General features: G+C 45.9%; 1 protein-coding gene across 1 annotated transcript; it reads right to left on the reverse strand.

Annotated features, from left to right (window-relative positions):
- gpr153 (G protein-coupled receptor 153) lies at window positions 1-26,732 on the reverse strand. The gene is made up of 6 exons (XM_076163325.1): window positions 26,368-26,732; window positions 13,025-13,610; window positions 9,345-9,774; window positions 6,063-6,252; window positions 3,198-3,382; window positions 1-1,147 (listed from the first exon to the last, which is right to left on the reverse strand). Exons 2-6 carry the CDS (start codon window positions 13,393-13,395, stop codon window positions 320-322), a joined length of 2,004 nt encoding a protein of 667 aa, XP_076019440.1. The 5' UTR covers window positions 13,396-13,610; window positions 26,368-26,732; the 3' UTR covers window positions 1-319.
- Between the last annotated feature and the right edge of the window lie 1,077 nt (window positions 26,733-27,809).

Consider the following 27,809-nt stretch of genomic DNA (forward strand, 5'->3'; position numbering starts at 1 on the left):
TTTTCGAGGAAACAACATCAAACAGCAAAAACAAGGTGTGGGAATGGTCACTCTGATCATAAACAGTGACTTGTGAAAGAGTGGAAAAAGTTTCCTCTGTGGGTTTTATGTGATATCTGAACAGCAGGACCTTCACCCCTCTCACCAGCCTGCACACCACACAAGCACCAGGCAGAAAGACCCTCCACAGCCCCTTTACTATCGGAGCAGACGCTGGATCATGGTTGTAATCCAGTATGTCACTTTCCTAGAGGAGGCCTGTGGATTCATGTTGACAACTTCAGTGATTAAGTTTATATTAACAAGTAAAATGTTGCTTTTAGGTGGTGGAGCCTACAGAATCAGAGCGAAACGCGATGTATCCTGACGACGCAGAGGGTGTGCTTACAAAACTGTTTGTGCTTCCTTTACTCTCAGCCTTGCCCAGGTGCTTGAGTGAACCCCTGTCAGCCCCGGACCCCTGGCCTGTCCTGGGCCTGCAGGAGTGTCCTGCAATCTGCGGGCTGCGCCCAGGGGACACCGGCCGTCCCTGCTGCTTCCCGTCTCGCTGGCGCTCCCTGCAGCCTTTACCTGAGCCACAGGCGCGGGGGCTCCCCTTGCCAGGTGATCTGTCTGGCTTTGGAGAACTTTCAGGTGAGCACACTCGACTGCCGCTGCGTCTGTGTTCTGAGAGCCGCCTCAAGGCCTGCGGCTCCCTCTCAAAGTCTGTGAGCGGGAAGTGAGGAAAGATGATTGTGTGCTGCTCGTACACATTAGGGATAAGTGAGATGGCGGATGTGCGCCTCGGGCTCTTCCTGGGGCTCGGCACCGGCGTCTCGTCTATGAAATTTATCACCTCGTCACGGCTGAAACACCGCAGGTCGTCCTCGTAACGTTCCCCGCTACAAACCACGCGTGGCAGGTGCTTGAGGGAGTGCATGTTGTCCTCAGAGCGCCTGCGTTTGCGGTGAGGATGATGATGGTGGTGGCTCTCCTCGTGGTAGGAGACCAGGCTGTTCCTGCGCCTCTCGTGGCGCGGCAAGGTGGAGCTGTAGTGGGCTGTCACTATCATGTCCTCTGTGGAGCCCCATCGGTGAAGGTATGAGGGGATCCGGTCGCTGGTCCACATGTCGGTTTCGTCGTGGGAGTATCTTCTTGTAGGGGGCACCTGGACCCAAGACACAGACCAAAGCATCTCAATGCATAAAACGCATTCACAGTCACTGTCCTCCAAAAGTACAGAGTCAGTCATCATGCTGGTACTGGACATTATATTAGATTATAACATAGCAATCTAAGTACATATGAAGGCTATCACATGTAGGATTCTTCATGGACATGTGGCTGAACAAACCACTGTGATGGAATAAGACTGATTGGAATCAATGAGGAGTAATCAGGTCAGCATCAACATGACTGCATTCTAGGACCCTGATTAAAGACAATAGGCAAGAAAATCCTACATGTAGCACTTTTAAATCCTTTGTGAATGTCTGGAACTCATAAGTTGCTAGGACTTAAATGAGCTAAGTGTGTTTAGCATGCTGTCATACATCTACACGGCTATAATTCTTGTAGTATTCAGTTCCATTATTTGGAGTTGAATACTGACTACAAAGCTTAATAGTTTCCTGAATGTTATACTCACGTTCCAGTTTGTTCTGACAACTATCCGAGAGAGACAGGGTTTGTCAGGGTGAAGTCAAGAGGCATAAGATTGATATCAGCCTGCCCCCCTGTGGTGGCTTTTTGTAAATGCAGAGAAATGAGACAGCAGACGATACAGTAGCTTTAAATGAGAGGACGGTGGAAACAGCAGAGGGCAGCACAAGCATCACAATGAGTAAGGATGCGGGACACACTTGGCAGGATGGAGACACAGGATCAGACAACAAGCCAATAGGTAAACAGGTTCGATTCTGCAATCAAGCCAGTTGAGAAGTGCCACAACAATTCTCAAATGGAAACTTCAGGAGGGTTTGTTGATTCACGCCCTATCCGGGACTTAAGCCTTCCAACAGCAACAATAACACTCTGTAATTATGTGATTGCAGCCCAGTTCGGCCTGTCATCCTGAAAACTGAATCCAAAAAACGCAACTAATCATTTCACCATCACATGAATATAAAACAATGGAAAAACAGCAAAATATTGATTTACAATAACATGAAATTACTGTCATGGGCGGAGTCAAGATGGAGACACACACACACACATACACACACAATGGGTGGAGGAATGATGTGGTTGGATGAAATGAGAGCTACTGTATACATCTTATACATCTCTTTTTGTTCAAATAGAATAGAGATCCAATCCTATAACAGGATTTTGTACTCAATTGTAGGTTGTTATACCAAATCAAATACGTCTATTTATAAGTAAATAGTGTTCATGCAGGCTGCAGGCTGTGCTGACAGACTGAAGCCCTTGTTAAGCTGTTGTTGTTCATGGAAAAGATGACACAGTGTTAAGATGTTAACGTTGTGTGGGTGGCAGCTAAGTTGAGTCTAAAGTTTCATCTCATCACAACAGTCTTCCAGGCCAAGTCCAGCAAACTTTGATCGCTACTTTGCTCAATTATTGTCACCAATATTGACCTCATGTGATTAACAAGTTTTCATGGATCGAGGAATTACGACTTTAAACATCTGATTCCATCAAAATATAAATGAATAATCTGTTGATTTGCCCTAGAAGGCTGCATGTAGTCAGTAAGCTTTGGCGTTAATGTGTGCTGAAGAGCATTTCACAGCTCTGCAACTGACTGGGATGAATGCTGGATCCAATGACACACTGCTTTGGGCAGAACATGAGCACACAGTTACACTGCTTTCCTGAATCGTTGGTTTCCTGAAATATAGAAGGTAAGTCACTTACTAAACTCTTACCCTCTAACAAAACTATGCAGTCAAACTGCGTGTTGGTCCGTATCATGGACACACTGGTTGGTATCTGAAGCACATCTAATACTTTCATAGAACTGCTGATGGTCATATTTACCAAACATTAGTCAGCCTGAATAAACGTTTGATTCATTTAAAAAGAACAAGAATTCTGGGAGATATAGCATCACAAAATATCAGAGGATATTTTAGAGCAGATAGTGTAAAGGCCCAGGAGGCCGCTTCATCATGCACATTAGCAATGAAATGTCACTGAGAAATGGTTCAATTGATCAAGTAAAAGAAATGAAGAAAATCAATAAAAAAATATACCTGCAAATACTGCATTTTATCTTCCTGTTGTTCCCTCAATGGATACCCTTGCAGAACCCCCCTTTCTAAGGTTGAGAACTCATACTTGGCATTACGGTCTATCGTCACGATTTCAGGCGCCGAGCTATAGTCATATGGTCTGTCAAATATTAAGTCGGCATGAATTCCTCCATCTTGGCTGTTTTCTGCAAAGTGCAGAAAAGCACGGGCGTCAGGATTAGAGAGCAACGGACTCAGATACACAAGACAGACAGACAGACAGACGAATAAATAAGAGAGACACGTTCAATTGTTCTCTGCTTTGTTGTCTTTTCCTAATGGGTCTGATCAGAAATTTGGAGTTAATCAAGGGAACAAAACAGGGTTGGATTCAAAAAACGACCAAACTCAGGGGTCTGAAGAAAAAAAAGCCTCAGGTTGATTGTGAGTTCTGAGACTCTGGATAAGTTGCATTAAGAATCCGTGAAAGCAAAGGGCTTACATCTCGCTACACAAAAATATCAAATTTTGTAATTGCAAAAATAACCAATTGGTCAGGTTGACTCTTCCAAATTACTGCATTCATGTTCATTACAGGTCAATTGGAGATGGGTGTAAAATGCTGATCTGGAGGCAAATGCTGGCAAAAAGGATGAAGGATGACAGTTGCTAATTGCACAGGCAGCTCAGCATGCATGTCAGTAGCTTTGGAAGAACAGAAAACAATCCTTATACATACAACTGTGGTGGGTTATACATGGCAAGCCCTCTGGAAAGAAACAGAGAACTGGCAGCGTTAATTATCACACAGAATGGGGACTTTCCTATGTGGTTTCATGGCTCATCAGGATGGGTGTGTAGGTGTGCAGGGAGAGGATCAGAAGGTTTGAGGGGGTTGGAGACAGGAGAGGAGGGAGAGAGACCAGGCTGAGTTTAAACAGTGAGTTAGTGAGGATTAGAGGGTCACCCTGTCCTAAAGATGGAGATCTGGTCATGGACCCGGGTCGTGAACTTCTCTATGATTATCATGTGACCTCATTTTGGGAGCAAATTTAGTTGAAGTGTCTGTGAAATGGGTCGATTTCAGCCTCTCTGGAGTTCATCTTCATTTCTGTGACGAACGACTTCTTCCTGGACTCAATCAGTCAGTCGCTGCAATTTAATGGGCAAAAGCTATTTGGAAGATATTTTGGTCTCTAAGTTGTTACACTGTGGCCATAAGACGGAAGCGTAGAATAATATCCTTTGATATCATGTTTAATATGCAGAAGCACCTTGAGTGCGTCCCTTTGTGATGTAAGGGAAATATGACCATCAAAAGGACATGAAAGTGCTTTTTTAACTTTCCTGCGTTTGTCCTCCTCATTTATTCCATCCTCCTCTCATGCCCGGGCACTCGAGAGGAAGATTGCCCACTCTTGAATGCATTGAAGTGAAAATAAACGTAAAAGTGCTCCAAGGTAAACATGTCCTTTACTAGTGACATCCTCAGAAATGATTCCTTTGTGATAAAGGCATCAGTCTCAAGGCACCATGAAGCAAAGCATCTTACAAAGCACACAGCATGAACATAAACACGGCTAAATATCTCCCAGTATGTGATGGAGTTACGTTACACAGACACTTGTCACTTCACTTTCATCTCCTGGCGACAAAGGCCACATGATGGGTCACATGATAACATCTGACCGCTTATCAAAGACCTGAAGCTAGGACAACATGTGTAAACACACTCATTTTAAGGTCTTAGCAACTCTGTCCCTGGAGAAACCTTCATGAGCCGTGGAACAACAAATAATGTAAACATGTATGACGTCATTCTGCATAAAGGCCAGTTCAGATCAAAGAGGCGGGACAAGACAGCACCCAATTGCAAACGCCCAACACACACATCCCCGTCCACGCCAACGCAGCTATAGCACGATGTACTGCATAGCGTTTCCATAACAACGATAACTCCATGATCATTGGGTTTACGTCGTAGCTGGACTCTCTGGAGTGTGTGTGCGCGGTGTGTGCTACTGCAGTCATGTGCACGTGTGTGTGTGTGTGTGTGTGCAGCAGCTGGCGTCTCCACTCCTCCGCTGGAACAAACATGTAACTGCATCTTTAAATTCCAGAGACGTGTAATCACCGTTATTAACGTCACTTAGACTGTAATTTCAACGCGAGCAAACGCACAAACTCATAGGGTTTGTGTCCATAAATTCAGGGTTATAAGTGCTTGTTAAGTAGTTATTTAAGATGCAATGATAGAGATTTATCTGTCAATTCTTTAGTTTCTGTCCAATTCTCTTTGTTTTCCATCTATAATCTTGCGTTGGTGATTTGTAACCATTCAGCTGACATATACAACCATCTAAAAGTCAAAGCGTGTGATCAATCTCAGGCTCAGACGTCTAAAATGGCTCTGTCTTGTCATGAATCTTTGACGTTAACTGGCTGGGAGAGAAAGGTTTTTGGATCAAAAAGATTTGTGGTGCTCTCCTCTGTTATCATAAACGCTGGCCGCTCAGTTAGAGAGTGACAGCGTCGTTATTGTGGATTAAACGCAGAGGACAATAAATGAGAGATGTGACAGCGTCTCTCAGACCTCCATCAAACCTAGGGAGAGACGGCTCTCTCTGTGAAGCACCCTCTCATGTTTAGCCTCACATTACCTTCTCCCTAAGCACCCTCCATATCCCCGGGACGAGAGCCCCCAAGGCCACTCAGTTTGATAAGCCACATGTTGAAGTGTAATTCTTTTGGCCAAAGACGGCTCAGTCAGTACCTCAAAACACTCTAAGGCAGCAGGATCCACCGGGCACGTCCACAACACGAGGTGAGGAGGAGGAGGAGGGACAAGGGGACAGGACGGGCGGGAGGAGCCGGACAGCGGCTTACCTTCGTCCACTTCGTCGTTGGACATGATGGCCACGCACTTCTCCCACACCATGCGGATGTCGGCGCGGTAACGGTCGCACGCCCAGAGGAACATGGGCAGCAGGATGGACTGGGCGATGGAGCACCACAGCACACACAGGACCATCCAGTTGTAGGAGCGGTCGTACTTCAGACTGGCAAAGCTCACAACCTGGCAGAGGGGGAAGTCACTGGAATCAACGTTTGGAGCTAAATGTTTCATCATATATTCCACAATTTACACTCTGGCTCTTATAAATAATTCCACAGTGTATATTTGTAGCTCCTAAATTGGTTTGATATCGGATCTGCAGTAATTCTCTGTGTAACACTATACTGCTGCTGTTAGTGCTCCCCATGCATTTAAATGGCTCATTACATCAGCACATAAAGCGGGAACGAGACCTTTTGTTGTTTCTGTCACACACACTTGTAAAAGTAACACACCAACAACCTCTCAAATAAGCCGTTGGATCATCTTCTAGCTTGTGCAGAGAGAAGACTGGTAGCAGTTTCACTTTTGACCCTTGGACAGATTCTGCCTTCCATTAAAAAAACATCACATTATAAAGCATGTTTTCATAATGAGCATTATCATTTATTATTCATTTATTTTTTGAATAGCAAGCACATCGTCCACCACAGGGAGCTGAATAATGAATGCAGGACACAGAGCAGTGAAAGTGCTACCAGTCTACTCAGACAAAAGATGAGCTCATGTCTTTTTAAAATGTGTGCGCATGTGTGTGTGTCTGTGTGTGTGTGTGTGTGTGTGTGTGTGTGTGTGTGTGTGTGTGTGTGTGTGCAAGCACGCCTTACCAAATGGGATGAAGTATGACATGAGCTTGTTTATTACAATGTTTGTAGGGCTGTTTTCACTCAGCACAGAAGCTTCAACAAACTGCGTATGAAACATGAAGTCTGTAGCTAGAAAAATGATTATGCCGGACTGAGCACATACACACACTTGGACTTTGATCTGCTCGGCCTTAATGACCTGCCCCCCCACCTTCCTCCTCCCTCTCTGGTGACCTCTCCACCTTCTCTTGGAGAGGAGGAGGAAGAGGAAAGTCACAGAAAAGCAAAACAGTTAACACACTGCTTTTTGACAGTGTAAGAACACACACACACACACAAAGGTACATCACTGCATGACTCACTGCAGGCCCCCTTACACAACTCCATCTCTTTGCACCGCATGCGTCTGTTCCCTGGGTTTAGACCTGAGACAGCCCACACGTCTGAGATGGAGGTAAAGAAAAGGTTTGTGTCCCTTTATTATCCAAACATTTCCCCCCGGAGGTTTGTGACTGCATCTTCAGTTACAAACCTACAACCACACACACACACACACATACAAACACTCAAAAAGCTGAGGTATTAAACAGGTCTAAGGTGAACGGGCTTCCTGTGAGGTGGTTGACTTGCTGAGCGCTGCAGACTGTAGTGATTTGTGGAGACAGCTGAGCGTCGTGTGTGTGTGTGTGTGTGTGTGTGGAGTTCAGGCTGCCTCAGGTGTACATCGCCTAATTAAAAAGTTTTGCTTTGTGACCACATGACGATTAACAGCTGGCTGGTATAAGCGGTGACAGAGCGGAGGCCATGTAACACAGACTAATGGAGGCTTCACCACAGCGTTCTGCTACTTCAGATGTACTACTGCTATAGAAACACACTCATCAGGTGAGCATCACACACTGTAATTAAGATTGATCTAAAATGATACTTTCATTACACACACACACACACACACACACACACACACATACACATACAGTTTCTGAACAGTCTTACAGGACATTATACTATTTAACAAAGCTTCTGCCTCTCTATACCTTTCAGTACTGAATATCAATAAGCTCCTCAGTGCTCTGTTGAGTTGTACACAGCATGGGCAGAATGTATTCAGTCTTGCATACACACACACACACACACGCACGCACGCACACGCACACACACACACGCAAACACACGCACACACACACACGCACGCACGCACACGCGCACACACACATGCACACACACACACACACACACACACACACACACACACACGCACACCACCCACCAGCACAGACATGCTCACTCAGCCTGACCTACTTGCATCCCCAGACGAGCAGAAACATTAAAGTTCATGTAAATAATAAAACAGCATGATATGGTTATAGGAGCCCCCTGTGGGCGACTATACCCACCCACACACACACACACACACACACACACACATTTACTTGTCAACTTATTTTTTTATGTTTACCCAGACCCCCCCCTCCCTTTCGTCCTCGTTCACCATGTCTGCTGCCGATTAAGCTCCACCCCCACCACATCTTCACTAGGGCGCGGATCACAGAGGTCACAGAAATGGCTGCCAAAGTGAAGCCTGTGTGACACTACGCAAGTCCAGGCCAATCAAGTGCAGCTATCATCATCATGGTTACACAAGTGTGCCCACTGAACGCTCATGGAATGTAAGAGTGTTTTGGTTTGAGGGTTGGCAGTGCCGTCCTCTGCTGCCATCTAATGATAATCTATAGTGTCTATAGGGTCAAGCTGCCTAAAAGGTCGTCTATAGCCTGAAAATGATGATAAAAAATGATAATAACTTTGACACTACAATCCTTGTCTGCTTCAGAGTCTGCTGTAATGTTGCTTACCCCACAATTCCACACACACACACACACACACACACACATACACACACACGCACACGGCTGAGCTCATTTTTGTTCTCTGTGATGGCAGAACGGAATCATGTCAGACAAACACGACCTCGTTTTCAACGCCAGCGCGCCAGAAGCCAGAATGAAAAGCACGACCTCACTTCTTTACCTGTGTTGTTATTTACAGGAGGAAGTGACGTTTATTATAAAGTGGGCGGGGCTGTGAGAGTGTGACCACAGGAAGATAACAAACCTCCTGAAACCAGCATGTAGAAATCAGCCTGATACTTTATTTAAAACATCTGAACATCCATAAATAAGTTATTTATGCTGATGTATGCAGACACCATGAACGGATCAATAACTCTCTAGAGTGGGTTGTTGGTTCTGTAAGTGCACCAGCTGCTGGGCCTGAAGGGATGGATGAGGAGGAACTCACTGAAATACTGTAATGTTTTGGATTTACTGAAGTATGCCAAGTCCTGGGGTTGAGGCGGATATGTGTGCTTGTGTGTGTGTGTGTGTGTGTGTGTGTGTGTGTGCCTGACAACAATACAGGATGTTATTGTAATACAGCCGTTGTGTCTTGAGTGTTGAAACTCACCAGTATGGGGAAACCGGTCAGGAAGTCGTAGATGAAGACGATGCCACTGATCAGGTAGGTGATCTGCAGCGACGTCTTCAGAGGCTCGGACCCATCGATGGACGACCTGCGCTTCCCCTGCGCGTCCTCCACCACGATGGTGGGGACGTTGAACTTGTTCTTGTCTGCCTTGTGGCCGGCCTGAATGGAGAAGGTCTGGAAGAGAGCGATGCCGATGCAGATCACCCCCATGGTCACGCTGCCGCCGATCAGCAGCAGGAAGCACACGCCAAAGCCCAGGCCGATCTCCGTCACGATGAAGCGGCAGTCGGAGGTGTAGAAGCGGTCCATGGTGTCGTGCCATCCCACTGCGGGCAGCGTGGACAGGATGAAGGAGACCATCCAGATGCCCATCACTGTGTGCACTGCCTGCTTCTTTGTGTTGCTCAACCTGGGGGTAGAAACAAGCCACAGGGCACGAGTTCAGATGGTGTCCAAATTTACAGTAGATAGTAAAGGAAGGAGAAAGTCAAGTGTATATGTAATCACACAAAATGGCCCTTGTTCGTCGATATTTGCCTTTTTTTTCTTTCACATTTCACGCCGCGGGCTTGCAGACAGAATAAGAAACGTCCATGTGTACGGCGCTCAGTGTGACGGCTCCCTGGCGGACTCGCTGATGAATCCCACCTGATCCTTAACTGAGTGTGCGTTCAGACTAAGCTGTTGATTAGCACAAGCAAATGTCCCAAAGCTCCATAAAAGGGCAGCACATTTTAGTGCTGTGAGCATGGAGCCTAAATCAAGCAGGCAGAGAGAGAGAACGATGGAGATGATGGATGGATGGATGGATAGATGGATGGATGGATTGATGGATGGATGAATGGAGGCCAGTGAACGATGGCGAGAGGAGCTGATGCACACATATATTAGCTGCTAGACGTTGCGGTAAATTAGTAACAAAGCGTGTCTTCATCCCAGCCGGGCGACCATCACTTAGATCAACCGGTGCTGACTGGAAGAAAGAGGAGGATGTTGAAAGGCCACCGTTCCACCTATTTATCATCCAGCTCCATTTTACCCTCAAGGCCGCACAATTGTTACAGTCCAGCAATCTGCAGAGTGTGTTTACGTCCTCTGGCATGGGCATTGAGAAATATGTCAGGTGGTGAATGTGTTCTCCTGCTCCTCCTCGCCGGTGTTTGTGTTTGAAATGTATCTTTACAGCCGCAACATTTTTCAATCACAACTAGGTACAAACCGATTACATTCTACAGGTCGTCCCGATGGTGGCACTGTAATTATTGATCTCCTGAATTGATCTCCTCCTCCTCTCCTCATCGTTTTGATATAATTGGCTGCCAAAGTTGCAAAAAAATCGACCTGACGGGAGCGCTATGGCAACAACAGCTCAGTTTTGAAAATAATTTGGGGATTGGAAATGTTGGAATATTTAATCTTACTTCATTTTTAATTTCAATCTGTTCAACGTTCAGTTTCAGACGTTACAATCCATCTCCAAAGATCAACATGCTGTGGAATCTGATCTTCACCTCAGTTCAGCCTCTTTATGTTCACGTACAACAAAGCCGCGGTTCGCTTACAGGAAACGAGCCGCTGCTGCTGCTACAGTAACTTCTCTGTTACATGTCAGTTGTCAAGGATCAGTTCTGCCAGGAAACCTAAGCCGTCTCCATCCAGAGCACACAGAGCTCACAGAGCACACAGAGCACATCACCCTCTCCCTCATTAAAACCCTCTGCCTGCATGAAGAATATAAAGACGGTGAAACAAAAACCTATTCCAAAAACAATACAGGGTGAATCTCACACGTTGTTTTATCTGACATTGACCACACGGTGCCAGAGACACGGAGGAGGCAGAGCAGCAGCAGCAGCAGCACTCGCCTCTGTTGTTTGAATTACGGCTCTGCAAAGACAAGTAGGTCTCGTTGTCACTGTGAATAATAACGCTGGCGTTTGCTGAATGTGCCTGGGGTTCATATGATGGGGGAGGTTACGTCACAAGGGAGTATGAGAGAGAGAGAGAGAGAGAGAGAGAGAGAGAGAGAGAGAGAGAGAGAGAGAGAGGGAGAGAGAGGGAAAGAGGAGGGGGGAGAGAGCGAGAGGGAGAGAGAGGGGGGGAGGGAGAGCGAGAGAGAAAGAGAAAGAGAGAGAGAGAGAGGGCAAGAGGAGGGGGGAGGGAGAGAGAGAGAGAGAGAGAGAGAGAGAAAGTGAGAGAGAGAGAGGGAAAGAGAGAGAGAGGGCAAGAGGAGGGGGGAGGGAGAGCGAGGGGGGGAGAGAGGGAGAGAGAGAGAGAACAGCTGCCGAATACAACGCTGGAATTCATAATTCAGGCCTTCGGTGTGTGTTAGTGTCAGAGAGGAAGCAGTCGCTCGCTGGCTCAGCAGGGCGACGAGAGGCGATTTAAATGAAAGGTGAATGGCAATTACACGGCTCATCACCTGAGCTATCACTCCACCGTGTCGTTGTTTAAAGAGAATTGAAAAGAAGAAGAGGAGCCGCCGAGCTGGGAGTCGACGCCGGGAGACGGCGAGGAGGAACAGGAGAGAGCGATAACGAGCCTGTAAAGTATAATATCACTCGGTGAGCGTCGGCCAGCGGTGGCAGCTGCTCTGCAACGTAGAGCGTCACATGAGGCAGATCAGGTTAATGGGCAGTGTGCATATCTTATCTGAACTGCTGCTGCAACGCATAAATTGGTGTGTAGGCAGCCGAGCCGCCCTGTGCCCTCAGTGAGAAGCAAGAGAGGGACAAAGCAACTACACGTCTTCTGCATGAATGCCATGAACTGCCATGTTGTAAAGGCCCCGTGTGTGCTGTGACGCTCTGCATCTGATGACCAGGAAATGGAAGAGCAGCTGTGCACAGGCGAAGGGCGCCGAGGTTTGCTTTACCGAGAGAGGATATTTAGTTTTCATGATGTTTCACACACGTCCAGCTGTGTCCTCTGGAATGCACAAGCAGGTGAGATTGTGTAAGAAGGATGAGAGACTGCACTGAATCATTCAATGTGATTAAGTGCAGTCATTCTGTAGCTCTGACTCTGTTCTGTGATACTGTTTCACGGAACCTAATGGCTGCTTCAACACCTGTTATGATGGCGATTTGCTAAACAGAACAATCGCAACGAAAATCCTGATTGAAATGGAGCAGCACCGTTGTTCCTGGACACCTGATGATGTGTGAATGGCAGATGTGTGCCGAATCTAATGAGGCGGCTCTGCTGTTACTGTAGCAGGGTGCTGACTGTCACACGGCGGTGAGCTTCATCTCCATTATACGGCCCGGTTTGTAATCGGAAGGATGCAGGAGGCGGCAGATTCTCCGTCTGCAGGCTGTTACCCCAAGAAAACCTGCAGCCAGCAGATGTGTCGGCAGAGAAGAGAGAGAATCTTCACCTCGAACTTCCCTCTGAGGCTCGCTTCACACTACACCACTTTTCAAAAGGCGTCAGAGGTGGAACACGTGTGTGTGTGTGTGTGTGTGTGTGTGTGTGTGTGTGTGTGACATCCCACTCGAAATGACTCATCCCTCTGCGTACTGGAGATCTGCTGAATCTCTTGCGATGAAAACACAAAACAAATGTGACTTTAGAGTAAACAAACATGGCAGCTGGAACAGAGGAGAGAGTTTCAAACATTCACACATCAATTGGGTTGCAGGTTTGATTCCCCTTACCTGTAGTTGACGGGCCAGCGCACCATCCACATGCGGTGATAGGAGAGCGAGGTGACGGAGAAGCAGGTGACCAGCGTGAGCGTGTAGAAGGTGGAGACGAACACCTTGCACAGGCCTTCGTTCCACTCGTAGTTGGAGTGTCGGCGGCGCAGGGTGATGACGCAGTACATGGTGACAGGGATGGCCATGTTGAGGATGTGCGTGCCCGCCAGCGTGCAGATGAGGAACTCCAGAGGTTTCCACTTCTTCTGCTTGGCGCTGACGCTGAGGATGCTCCAAGTGTTGGCCAGGATGGACACGCCCGAGCAGACCAGCCACGCCAGCGTGTTGGCGTTGATGACGTCATCCTTCATGGTGACCTCATCCACCATGTTGGAGCGGGGCGGGGCGGAGCCTGGGGGGCTGGGCGGAGCTGTTGGCTAGAGCGGGTACGCACGAGGAAGAGGAGGAGGAAGTGGTGGTGATGGGCAGGAGGGGATGCAGGGCGCCGGGCGAGGCAGGCATCCTATCTGGTCGGGCGTGTACTCTCCATGGGGCGGGCGCGGCACAGGGCGGGATGGGCGGGGTGAAGAGGGCGGCGCTTGACCTGGAGCAGGAGAGAGAAAAGAGGGAACATTCTCTTAGTCAGTCCAGTTCAAAAAGATCCTTCATCACAGAAAAACCCCAACAGGTTTATGTAATTACAGCACTGTTGACATCAGAGGCCATTTATTCTGTGTGCTTAGCAGAGGAATCAGGCGGAAGAGCGAATAAACAAGCCGGCTGCTGCACTTTGTTACTGCTCATTTACTGCAGCTGCACCTCATCGCGCTCAGGAGTGAATCCAAACTGCAGTAACGACGCCAGAGTGATCAATTCTGACATGATGGGAGTGTTTAGCACAGGACTCCATCAGATATAGACTCCAAATGCTGCAGGCGGCACCGCAGTACGACTGCAAAATACTACAGGAAATGTAAAATGATCGTAATAAAAGAGCTTTTGTCTGTTTTCGATCATTGCTTATGCTGGAGCTGATCCATTTAAATACTGAGACCAGAAGTCTTACAGCTTAGCGCCTTGCTTAAAGGCAACAGCTCATGATGGGAGTCCAGGAGGAAAACCACACAATCTCCACACACAGAGATGACAGAGCTTCGAACCCCAGACCTTTTTGCTGTGAGTTAGTTCTTCTAAAGAGACCAAGTACAGAGACCAGGTTTATGGTTCTGGTTACACGTCACAACTGGAAAACACTTGTATGACTTTGGCGACCATTTCCAAGCTGACATTTTCCCGTAGCCCTTGAACGCAGCATAAATAATTCATTTTGTTGCGTTCTAAGGACGAGACAGAATCACGGAGGGCGTTTGTTTGCTCCCCCACTGGCAGAGTGAACATTGCTCGGCAAAGCTGGAGAGCGCTGTCACATCCACTTCCTGTCTTTAGGCCTCGTGAGCAGGACCAGAGAGAGGACGCTGGAAATGACAAGGACGACATCACCGCCACGAACCTTCCCTGGTATCCTCCGCTCTAATCCCCCTCGCCCACTGCTAAGCCTCAGCTCAGGCTTAGACGGCCTGTGTGGATCCAAACAAACCAAATAGCAGAGCAGATCAAAGACAATAAACAGCTCTGAGAAGTGTTATAACACCCCAAACACCGACAGAAATAGCGGGGAGATATAAAAAGAACAATTCTTCGCTTTGATACAGGAATCCCTGGGAGGTTGGGACAGACGGAGCTGCAGTTAACTGATGACTGAAACCTGAACTGAGCCAAACAGTGAAACCAACAGCCACACACTGAAATCCCAATCCAAACCCTTGATAGTTCACCGATCTGGTGCTGTGAGCTGGACTACAGCTCAGATAGGCCGACACGGACAGAAGGTCCAACACAAGGACGCAACGCACCGACAGGCCTGAAGCTCTGTGTTGTTCTGAGACTCAGTGAATGTTTGTGATTTGTGGTTGCAGCTCGGTCGGTTAAATGTGTGTTTCTATAGCTCGTCCTGTTTGATGTTTCAGTGTGGATAAACATCTGGATTTGTTTAAGGAGCAGATCTAGTGATGGCAACTGGGACTGTGAGTGAGACAGCAGACAGAGAGAGAGAGAGAGAGAGAGAGCGACAGAGAGACACAGTTAATTGTATCTCCACTCAGTGTGACAGATTCATCCAGCAGCTCAAACTGTCCATCAGTCACCTGAGCTGTGTCTCTCACATTACTGCCACGTGACCCAGCAGCCACCTGGTTTCACAGCGTCCACTGCTGGATCTCCAATAACCACCAGGACTGGTTATGGAGGTCAGAGACGCTGAGGTCACATGATCGGAGACGCACCCTCACAACTCAGACAACTCGCACATTTGTCTCACTTGACCCAGCCAGTCAACAGGTCCAAGTCAATGGAGAGCTGCCAACAGCCTCTTAGACGAGTGGCTAAATGTCTTACAGACTTATAACTTATAACAACGGGGACATTCAGGCACTTGCTGTCTTAAATACAAGAATCATGAGGAAAAGGCAGCCGAGGTGTTTATAGGTTCCTTAACAGAGCAACATGGACGTCCCGGTCTACCCTGACACAAAAGCAAAGACACACGGACGACCTTGCCTGAAAATCGGACAGGATTCCACAGAAAAAGAGCTCAATCCATTCTGCATTGCGTAATTCTACATCCCGCCTCACCAGAGGACGTCTTTGTTATGTTCTGCTTTTGGTGCCGTCAACAAAGGTCAGCTAATGATGACATCATCAAAACAAAGGACTCTGAAAACAGCCTTTCAGTATGAACATGAGTCTAGTGGAGAAGGAAAAGATTAAACCCAGTGATGGAATTGTTCCTCTGGCCTCTTGTGTGAGTCACGTCTGTCATCACGACACTGCAGGGAAGAAGGAACATAACTTGTGTTTCATCTTCGCCTACAACAGACCAAAGCAATTCCCTTTTCTATCAAATCCAACTGTGTTGGTAATTTACCAACACAGGCAGGAGAAAATGCACTCGGAGCCTTTCTGCCTGGGTGACTCATGCAGCTGGAGAGAGACAATGGCAGTTTTCAATTAAATACAAGAAATTGCAATAAGGCCTAACAAGGTTACGCCAGGACACTGAAGAGGAGACGCAGTCCGTCCACCCCGAGGGGCAGCGCCAGCCTCAGAGGAGACGTGGATGGACAAGTGGTATCTTCAGTCCTTGTGATGATGTCAGCTTCTAATTTTGGATTTTCAGAGGCCTTCACTGCTATTCTGAGAGATGAGTCTGTGTGTGCTGGATCACATTGGCAGGAGGTTGAGGTATAGATGTCTGTACGCCTATTGAAGTTACATACATTTGTAAACTGAAACATTCCCCTGCTCTTGTGTTTCTTGGGGTTTGCATTCATTTGCATTTAAAAATGTGTAATGCAAACAATCCTCCACTCTCACAAACACTGTCACGTTTCTCTCCACAAACTTACAGAAAGCAAACCAGAGCCTCCACCTTCTTTAATGGAGCTCCACCGTCTCCAGTGACATCCCAGCCCCCTCACACACATCTGTAAGCGCTGCAAATGCCTGACTGAAATTGAATTAAAACAGCCAGTCGTCTCAAAGAACAACTAACAAGGCCACAGCATCGGTGAAATGTAGCTTAAAATGCACCCAGACTGAGGCTGTGCTACGTTCTAAACGATTTAACACGGTGCATAACAGCAGAGCACAGATGGAAAACGCTGACAACAATTATTAATTATATCTCAAATGTTGTTACACAGCGCAAAACTCAAAATGCAACGCCTGTCTCGATGACAAACACGGTCGAGAAAATCATATTTTATGGTGGGAAGAGCAAATCATGAATGTGCTAAATGTCAGCAAATTGTGGGACTTGAATGGAGACGAAGGAGGAAACGAAGCTACAAGTTAAAGGAGCGAAGCTATTTTTACACATGGGAGCTGGTAATTAACAAGTACAAGACAGAGAGGATGATTGGTGAGGAAGGAGTCAGAGGTGTTTGTGATGTGAAGGAAGCACAACATGATTCAACAGATTCAAATTAAGACCGAGACCATCAGTCAGACCAAGATCCGAAACACATACCGCAGTCTGAGTCAAGACTGGAATCAGGCTAAACGTTTTCCCAACAGTTCCCAGCACGTTGTGGTAGCATGCATGCGGCGATGAGGCATTATAACAAGAGGGAACTGTCCTCCTGGTGAAGAAATGCATATCATGAAATATTTAGATGGCTGAAAACGCTGAAATGCAAAAAATCCACATGGAGGGATTTGAGAATTTCAGGGATCCAGCTCAGTCCAGCTGAGAGGATGAATGGAACCCTGGACTACCATCACAATGTGAGAAATCATAATCATAATGTCTTTAAAACAAAAGCTCAGAAATGGACTGTGTGTGTGTGTGTGTGTGTGTGTGTGTGTGTGTGTGTGTGTGTGAGTGTGTGTGTGTGTGTGTGTGTGTGTGTGTGTGTGTGTGTGTGTGTGTGCATTGTTATAGTAACCTAATTCCGCATGAAAACCCCCACAATCATCAGCAGAAAGGAGACGTGCAGCACTCAGCTATGCAAATGGCTCATTAGTGACCCTTCATGTTTCCCCTCCAGATTCCAGTGATGTCTGGAAAATTATTAAAAAGATGAAATCCTCTGGTTGAGATAAGATCGAACATAAACACGACACATTTTCATAAAGCTTTACAATCTAAATATAATGAGCAAGTACAACACTTTTAGATTCTTAACAGCAGATAGATGATGTAATTATTCAAAGATGAAAATAGCCACAACCTACAGTGTTACACGACTGCACACACACACACACACACACACACACACACACACACGGAGCACAAGTATATGAGTGTTACTGGTTTGAGCAGTGATAGCAGTACTGTAGTATTAGTGCTGGTCGCAGCAGTAGTGCTTCTGTGTGAATGTTTGACAGACGTGCATTCTAACAACTGTGGGCCTAACAGCCCGATTACCCACAATCCCCCACGGCCTCGGAGCCAAATGTGTCCTCTACACAGGGGAAATCAACACTGACAATTACACCCCTGTAACGCTGGCATCATGCATGTTAACAGAAGAGCTCAGCCTCACACAAAGGTAATGGGACAAGACAGGACGCCGTGATGCCACTTTTAATGGTGCTTTCTTAATAAACACAAATGGCTTCAATCTGCATCCAAACAGGGTCCAACTATAACGTAACATACAGCACCTGAGCTGGTGCGGAGTGGCTCAGGCTGAGATGGAGGAACAATGGCTTTGATTTAGTGGCAATCAGGATTTCAGTCGCTCTTCATCCACAACAAATATTCCACTGACAGACATAAACAGCGGAATTTGATTCCAAATCGTGAAGGTATCCGGCTTGATAAATGAGACGAATCAACTTAGCTCACAATCTGCTGTAAGTGATGAGACTGGAGATGTGTGGGTGTAAGATGAAGGAGGAGCGCATCGTCATAGATACGGCATGTGCTCAACAAGTACGCTCCAACTGGTTTAGAACTTAGCCTCAACTTTGTCTATGATCACTGCAACAAACTCTCACTGTATCACCCTGAACAAGGATAAGCAGGGCTACAGAGTGGATGGATGTTCTCGCGCTCACATTTTTAGCTGAATCAATTTGAGCCAAGAGCTTCTAATCATCTGTGGAGTGGAAAGAATAAATCAGGTGGTGATCAAATCCCTCTGGGATCGTTGGCAGGAGAGGATCAATACCTGCAACGCCTCTGAGGAAGACGGCTCAGAAGTTATCATTCAACACTAGCATTAGTCATGACAGATGGGATTATGCTGTAATGACCTGTGGACTGTGGTAATGTTTAGTATTAAGATGCTCAGCAGTCGATCCTTTACGTTTTTTCTCCTTCTTTCTTCCTCCTTCCTCCTTCCTCCTTCCTCCTTCCTCCTTCCTCCTCACTCTGTGGATCATCGGCCATTCAGAAAATAATGACTAAAACTGTCTGTGTTCAGGCCACAGGTCCCCAATTACAGCGAGTCCCAAGTCCCACTTATAAAAGAATAAGAGCGAGCGGAGACGGGAGGAAGAGGAGGAGGATGGGTGACGCTGACACAATGTACACAAAGCATCACCACCTGAACACCTGAGACAGAGATCCGATCACAAACATATGCAGCCAGGCAGGTTGGATGGAGTTACGATCACAATGCGTTCTGCGATCTGCAATTACACCTCCAGCTGACAAATCCAGAGAAGGAAACCTGTGACAGAAGGGAGCAGCCAGGGTGGGAATCGTATAATCAAAGGAAGCTCACCTCCAAATCAGCCAGCCAGGGCATAAACACACATACATCAGGCCCAAAATCACCACAGTGTGTCTGCATTCGATCAGCAGCTCCACCTGCCCACACTCATCAGTGAAACAGCAGTCAGAGTTCTGGGTGTGGCAGGGAGAAGATGCGGCGCTGACCTGCATCTCTCACCTTCAAATTGGCCGGAGCTGCAGGCTGGCGAGAGGGGTGGGGGGGGGGGCGGCACTCCTGCTGTCAGGTGTGATGCATGAAGCCCGACTGCACCGAGGAAAACACTCTGGCCCACAGGGCGACACGGTTCCTCCCACAGCACAACCCCGACGCTGGATATTACATCTCTGCTGCTTCCACATGTCAGGCGCTTTGCTTCCACAGTTGAGTCAGGCGGGGGAGGGGAAGGGGAGGGAAGGGGAGGGAAGGGGAGAGCGAGCACGCCCAATCACGGGCAAAGTGTTTGACTTCAGCTACCGCACTGAAAAGCAATTACAAGCAAATCCAAGAGCACAGAACCTCTTCACCCTCATGATTTATAGGTTATAAGGAGATTCTCATTCATTTGTCTGTTTATGTTGAGTTTCAAACTTGCTGAAGAGAACCGCCTGCTCTTTTACTCCTTGTCCCACGCTTCTGCCACGTGATGCAGGAACGCCACACAGAAATAATCCTAACCTTACATTTCTCTGCAAAATCCTTTACATGAACGTCAGCAATGATTCTGTTTCCTCACTGTGTGGATTGTGACGCCAGGATGAAGCATTTCCTTGGTTTGAGTCATGGCTGTAACATCTAATCTGGCCTGGCAGACGTTTGTAGAAGCGAAGGCCGCTTGATGAGAGGGAAGAAGAGCGATAAGAGAACAGAACACACACCAGGGGGGCTCAGAAAGACCAAGGACACAATAATTCATAGCATTAGAATTGTAAGACATAAGGTAGAGACAGATATGAGAAATTATATGAAACGTTATATGATTGTATCTTCTTTAGTGCCAGTGCACATGAGAGCAGGCGGCTGTGACTCAGATGTTTAGGCCCAGAGCAGCATCAGCCTCAGTCATCTGCAGTGAACGCTCATCGTCTGTATATCAGTGAGGTCCCACTCTGCTACATGCACTGACTGACAGACACGAGCGTCGCTGATGTAAACAAGCTGGACTCATAAACGGCTCCAAAAGAATCTGAATCGCTGAGTCGCTACTTTTATTTTGGTCTTGACTCTTAATTAAAAGATTGACAACACAACCTGACTTGTTTCAAGAATCTTCCAGGAGAAAAATGAGCATCAGTGAGTGGAAACAACAACATCTACAACCAGTGACATAGTGGGAACAGAACTATAGAGTTTCATTGTTTTAAATTATTTTTATACAGATTTTAATGAAAGAAATATTGAATAAAATAAAAGTTGTAAGATTCAATTAAAGAGAAAATGAATTTATGAGTTCTCATACTCAGCAAATGACTAAAGTAAATAACTTAGATCATAGTCTCTGTCTGCCTTCAATACATTTTAATATGATTGAATCCTAAACTCTGTGGGGTTGATGGTCTTCCTCACAGTGTGAAGATGAAGCACAGCAGAGTAAAGTTCTCCTCTCGCTCTGATGTCCCATCACAGTCACCACAGCTCCCAGCAGCCACTTCAACTCACATCATTGGAATCAACTCACCCCTGCCATCATCCCCATTAGTAAACCATTGTCATACTGGGAAACACAACCAGACTCAGTCTCTTACTGTGTATGTTGCATAGCAACTGCATCACTCTTGAAGACTGAAACTTAATATCTAACAGTAATACACTGTACAGATCCTCTTTACCGGCACTGCTGAGCTGAGGACAATGATCAACATGTTAGATATGCTGAACAGGAACGGACAACAATTCTTATAAGGAATCTTAATGATTTTGGTCATGCATCAACTACACGCTCATTAAGTTCAAGTCAAAGAAACAGGAAGCTGGGACTTGTGAGGGACACACACCAGTGTTTCCACTTTACAAACAATTAGAAAAAGATCAAGAGTCTGATTGAGAGGGAAAATATGTTTCCACATTATGAACTAATCAGATTGAGCATGAAGGCCTGTGAGTCTATGAAACATCAGTGAGTCTCTATGGTTCTCATCACATATGGTGGCTGATTCTTCTTCATCACAGGTTCTTGTCAAACAGAATGAACCTTTAAAGGGCAAACTTGTCTAATTTCTACATTTGAAACCATTTTGGCCTTATTGTTCCTGCTATACTGAGCTCTACTATACTGTAGCAAATGATGACATCTGCTTCTCATGTTTGTGAACTTATGAGGCCAATCAAAGTTCCCTCGCCCTACTGAGCCTCGCTGAAACTTCTGGACACATCAGCTATTTTACTCAACATTGTTTACATGTATTCAACGTCCCAGCCCTTCTTTCAGACCTCAGTAAATGGCCACAAACATACTCAACGGCAGCATCCTGGAAGAATAAAAGCTACTCAAATCCATTATCACAGAGCTTTATATTCACATCAACAGCTCGTTTCAGCCTTTTATGGGTAACAGAAGGCTCAACTCTGCTGGCACTGGCTGGTACATTACAACAACCAAACAATGCCAGGAGAGCAGAGGTCGCAGGCACTCAGGATTTGGTTTTCAGGGTTGTGAAATGGAGATGGAGTTTGTTTGCCTGCCTGCCTGCTTGCCTGTCTGTCTGTCTGTCTGTCTGTCTGTCTGTCTGTCTGCCTGTCTGTCCGTCTGTGTGTCAGCACAATCAAAACAGTGTTGCCCCATCAGCCTCCCAGTTATCCTGTCACCAAAGAGAATTATTCAACTGGATCAATATCCTCCAGCTCTTGCTTCTCCTGCACTTAATGGCAGGATTGGCGAATGATGACATCATAGATCAAGTCAGCAAGCTATCGATTGCATTGCAGTCTCTGTAATCAATGTACTGCTGGGTATTGAACGCCGATACTCTTTGCACCAAGTAGGGAAAAACGTGACATACAAAAACGTGTCAGAAGAATCTTGGACTTTTCATTCTCTAATTAAATGTTTTACATATTGATCAACATTTTATTGCATAATTTGTGGCAGCTTTGGAAGAAATGGAAAGAATTAGGATTCTAAAGCCAAAGAGTGTTTTGATTGATTCTTTCCTGGTTCGTGTCCAAACTGCCCACCAAGGTTTAAGGAAATCTGTCAATAAGTCTTTTGAGATTTCCAGCAAACAGACCAACAAAGCTGAAAACATAACATCCTTGGCAGAGGTATAACCAACTGTTGAGGAGTTTGAAGCCTACTTACTTTTCCACTTGAGCCCGACTGGCACGTACAGCAAGTCACAATGGTGCAGCATGATTAAAGATCCAATAGATTTAGATGAATGATGAATGAACCATTGATCAAGATCATTGATGGCTCAGAGCAGAAACCACAGCTACCAAATCAAACTAAACTCCAGTGGGTAAAGAACTGCAGTCTGTGGTCTCTCTCTCCACAGAGATTTAAGATCATTTACACTGTGATTTTCTCAGAACCCACTTTATTTTAATTAGAGCAGCTGGTCCTTGAGTCCTGCAGTACTGCATCTTATCAGTGATCATGGTCTAAGCAAGACTAGAGAGACGTAATTGGTGACATAATTGGAGGACTGTTGGGACTTGGTGGGGGTATGAACTGTAATGACTAACTCCAGTTCCAAACGGAATGGAAGTTTAGATATGTGTAGATGTATAAAACTGTAGTGTGATGGAGTTTCTCTCTCTGTGTGTCTCCATTCCAGTGCAGTCCGTGTTCTCCTCCTCCTGCGTTTGGTCAAGATGTTTCAGAGCATCAACTTCCTGTTTCCTGACCTCATCACCAGCTTCGGTTTTGATGGAGGTGGTTGGTGTTGAGTCTCGTGGTGTAGCTTTGCAGGGCCACTGCCTGGTTCTCCTCCTCCTGCTGAGATCTTCCAGAGGATCCATCTCCTGGCTCATTTCCTTGCTCATGACCTCCTTCTCCAACTTTGTGTTTTTGGAGGAGCACACAGATTTCATGTTTCAGAGCAGCAATTTCCTGCCTCACAAACTCTTTTCAAGCTTAATGTCTTTGTCTCTAATGTCTTTCCTTTTCTTCTTCTTTTTAAAGCTTTGATTTTCTTCTTCTTTTTGAAGCTTTGATTCTCTCACTTCAGAGTGAGAGTCGTCCTCATCATGACCCTCTCTCCCTACCATCTGTGTTGGTTGAGCTGGTGGAGTTCCTGTGTTTCTTGTAGAGCCTCATTCAAAGTCAAACTGTGATTGTTCTCAAATACTCATAAAATAAAATGTACTTGTATAAACCAATCACAGATGATATTGTTATCGCAAATCCTCCAATGTCATCAGCAGCACATTGTGATGTCATCAGCTTTGCAATGCACAGCCTCATTCCACAGCCTGGTTGCTTGGTGCTGTTCTATATGAGGCTAAGAGGTAGAAAGAGGCCGTTCCTGATCATATATCAGACAGGAATATATTCCCAGAGTGACTGTTTGGGTTTATCACTGACTGAACGAGTGTGTGCAGCCATGGAGCTCAGGTGCTAAGCTAATAGAGGGGAGATGTGTGTGGTATTGATTGTGTGTGACTGCCTGCCTGCTGCAAACCTGCAAACCTACTGACTTGACAATCACGTTTGTTCGGAAAATGAGGAAAAGGACTTCAAAGATCACAGGCCAGATTTCGCACACACTGTTTGATGTTTTGCTTGGCTGAACGATCTGCATGTCAAAGAAAGTCGCTGGATTTTCCATCACAAATGTAACCGGAGAGGCTCCCTTCCTGTTTACGTTTCATTCCCTCCAGATATGCTGGGTGTGGATCACAAGCGGCCATATGGCAGATGGTTTACAGTGCATAAACAGAACAGCATGCTAAGGTATCAACGGCTCCACTAATCAACAGCTACGATATGATTATTGATTTCAGACTGCGGCTGTATACTATAAATAATGATTCTGTTTACATACTGTTGTTGTCATTCGTGCCTCATTATCGGCTGGTGTCCCGGCGACTGTGGTCAGTATGTTCTCAGTGAATAAAGAGACGGATCAGTGTGAACACAGTCACAAAATGACACAGGCAGACGTGTGACAAACAAAATGTCACATACAGTCTGCTCTGTGAAATCTGAGATCTGCTCAAGGTTTTGTGGTCCAGCATTAAGTGTCGCGTGCAGAACTGAGCACCGAGTGTGACCATGCTGTGTGTGTGTGTGTGTGTGTGTGTGTGTGTGTGTGTGTGTGTGTGTGTGTGTGTGTGTGTGTCTGTTGGGACTTTGCTAAGGCGTGAGGTATTAAAATATTGTACAATACAAAGGCTGTTATAATCTATGAAGTCTTAAGTCTCATTTTCTGCTCTGTCATTTAGGTCATGCTGACAGGAAACTGTTGGCTCTGCTGCACATCAAAAACACTCTTAATGAACCTCTTTACATATTCACAACATGACTTCATGCTTTCTCAAAGCTGTTGTGTCTATTGTGCGGTGGCGAGAAAGCTTTCAAGTGTCTTGGCTCGTTTCTTCTCACGTCAGGAGTCCCTTTGGGATACAACATCATTCTGTTACTTTGTCAATAAAAGTCATTAAGATTTCATGCAGTGCTGCTGGGAAGGTTAGAAGCTGGACGGGATGTGGTGAGCATTCCTAATCACAGTGAGATCACTAGCTGTGTGGACGTAAGAGGAAGTGATACAGATTAGCTTTTCTCCTCCGACCATGTTCACATCAGATGTAAACTATATATTTGTGTTTCTCACAGATCAGACAGGACAAAAGCTTGGGACAGAATAAGAGCAAAGTCCCCCAGCAGGTCTACAGTGACATCATGTTCTACCAAGACCCTTCAACCAAGCTGAGGTGTTGATGACAGAGCTAAGGTAAGTTCCTAAAGGTCGCACCAATACTTCTTGGTCAATACAACAAAAGGTTCTGTTCACTACTTCAGCAAACCTTCCACTACATCATTTTCAGGACTTATACTCATACAGTATTCTCAATAAATGCAGTTACTTAACTGTGCAAAGACAGAACTACACTGACAGTATAAGTACACATCTGACTTGTATACTGTGACAGAAGTTAAGACTTCAACTTCTGACACTCAAAAAAAGGAGAGTGAGCCCAGCCTCAGATAGCGATGAGGTTCAATCAATCAAGCTGCACTCAACAGGTGGAGTCTGCTCCTCACAGCAGCACAGACCAGGAGTCGCCAGGCTGGCAGAGTTTGTTTGACAAAGTGTGTGTAGGTCTGTGACGCGGGCTCCTGGCCTGTGTCAGGTCTCATGGAGGCTCTGGCACTTCACACGAACGCTGCAGGATCCATGTGAATCCAAATGTGAATAAAGATTCAAACCTGTCAGTCTGACTGGAGGCTGAACTCTTCCACGTTTGTCATATTTCATCTTTGCTCATCTGAGGTTCGACAATAAGGGAAATTACAAAGCTTTCTGAAATTTCACATTAAATGTTAAGCTAAATATAAAAATAAAAAACACAAAGACAACGTAAATTCACAGTAATATAAAAGTGTAGAGCGTTTTTACTTTGCTTAGTGCATTTCAGCATCTTCCTCATTTGTGTGGAAAGCTTTAAGACGGCAGGTTATCACTCTGCTTTACGTCATGATAATGTTAAATAATGTAATACAAATGACCGTATAAAAAACAACCCGGGCTACTTACAATTCTGTCATTTCCTACGTTTCTTTGCGCCTCTGACAGTCTCCTTAATATCCACCTTTATTCACTTAGCCTCACAAATGTAACACACGAGAATACACTGTGCTTCATATATGTCTCATCTATTTGAAAACAATTAAAGCGTTTCTTTACCCTCCGATGACTCGCATGCGGGCTAATTCAATTATCACGCAACGCTCCAAATAGGTCACATTTGCACGGAACATCCACAGGAATGTTACATTTGTATCTAGATGTTTATATTTGCACTAAAACACGCTGGGTGTTCGTGCGGCAGGACATCACCTGTTTGGACGAAGCTTGTTTATTATGATTAATCAGCTAATAAGAGCAGAATTAGATGAGGTGATCTGATGGGTCTCACCTTTCTGGAGACGTTCAGGCTCCTCTCACCTCCTTGTTCCAGCTTATTCAAACACTCTGCTGCTGTCTCGGGTCAGGAAAAGTCGTTTTCCAGGTTTTACATCCACAAATGGAAGATCTGTAGGAAAAAGCAGCGCGGATGGGAGCAGGAAGCGCACATCAGCACCGCTGCAACTGTTGGAGCTTCTTTCCTGCCCTCTTTGTCTCAGTGGAAGAAAACATGATACATAATCGTTCATTTGTGATCAATACCTCACATTCTTCCGCTCCGAACGTGCTGCCGCGCGGAGACACAAAAGCGCTGATAAATTCGTGCGTTCAATCAAAAGCGATTTTCTGCAGTTTGTACCGACACTGGCGAGCCGAGCGATGGATGAGGCATGACTGCTGCGCGCTCCCGGCTGCTCGCGCTCGCTCACGCGTCCGTCGCTCACCGTGGACGTGGGAGTGGACAGAGACAGAGACAGCGAGGAGGAATAATTCATGGAGAGCGAGGCAGAGCTGCTGCTGCTCCTGCTCCTGCTGCATTCACGGGCCCTTTGCTGTCAATACAAAACCACCGAGGCTGCATCGTGATCAATAACTGTATCAAAGGTTTGAAAGTGATAATCACCTCTGATTCTCTAATAACGAGAAGGCTCCATTCACACGCGCCTAATCAAGAAAATATGTCTAAAAATATTGTTCCCACATGTTCCACATTTGAGTGTCTATTCCCGAAAATATGTTCTAGATCTAAATCTCTTCATCAACAGGCACCAGTGTCAAATCTATTTACTTGAATTTAGAATAAATAAAGCATAAATGCTTTTGTTCCCTGTTGTTCTTGTTAGTCTAGTTTGTTGGTGATGAGTCACTTTTATTCTCATTGTTCATGTTTCTGTTTCCACTTGCTTGTTTAGTTTCGGGTTTCATTTGATGTCTTGCCTTGTTTCTTGTCGGTCTTCTATGTTAGTTGGCTTGTATAAGAGTGACCTAATCAAGCCTGAGCCTAAATGTAGACACCGCCCCCCCTTCCAAAAACAACAAGTCTAATTCTTTCATCCAGTACAATCAGGAGTCTCAATTCTTTTTCCTTGAAATTACAAAAATAAAGCATAAATCTCAGGGTATAAGTCTCAAGGGTCTTTATTTGTGTGATTGCCATCTTTGTGTTAACAGACACACAGTGTAGACTTCTTGGTAAACGGAACCCCTCTGAATGGAGGATTGTTTTAATACAGGGAAACCAGAGTGCTTGGTGAAAACCTGACAACGTGCAAAGATCACTCGTACACCCGAGTACAAAGGTTGTGAGAGTCAACGCAGCCAAACCGCGAAAAGAAGTTACGGATCTTTGACTTTTCCTGCTTCAGTTTATACGTCAGGCTGTCAATGAGAACTGTGTCAAACTCGGGATTCTCCAAGGTCATGGCCACCATCACAGCCGTGGCAGTCTTGAAC

The sequence above is a fragment of the Genypterus blacodes genome, unplaced genomic scaffold, assembly GCF_046128005.1.
Source record: "Genypterus blacodes isolate CSIRO-AG114 ecotype Tasmania unplaced genomic scaffold, CSIRO-AGI_Gbla_v1 ptg000131l_1, whole genome shotgun sequence".
NCBI lineage: Eukaryota > Metazoa > Chordata > Actinopteri > Ophidiiformes > Ophidiidae > Genypterus > Genypterus blacodes.

What these genes read in the sequence shown, in the direction of transcription:
- gpr153 (XM_076163325.1), bottom strand. Translation starts at nt 13,395, where the DNA reads ATGGTGGATGAGGTCACCATGAAGGATGACGTCATCAACGCCAACACG. An exon ending in CGCTGGCCCGTCAACTACAG is followed by an intron (nt 9,775 to 13,024) that starts GTAAGGGGAATC and finishes TTCTACCCCCAG; the next exon opens with GTTGAGCAACACAAAGAAGC. An exon ending in CAACGACGAAGTGGACGAAG is followed by an intron (nt 3,383 to 6,062) that starts GTAAGCCGCTGT and finishes TGCACTTTGCAG; the next exon opens with AAAACAGCCAAGATGGAGGA.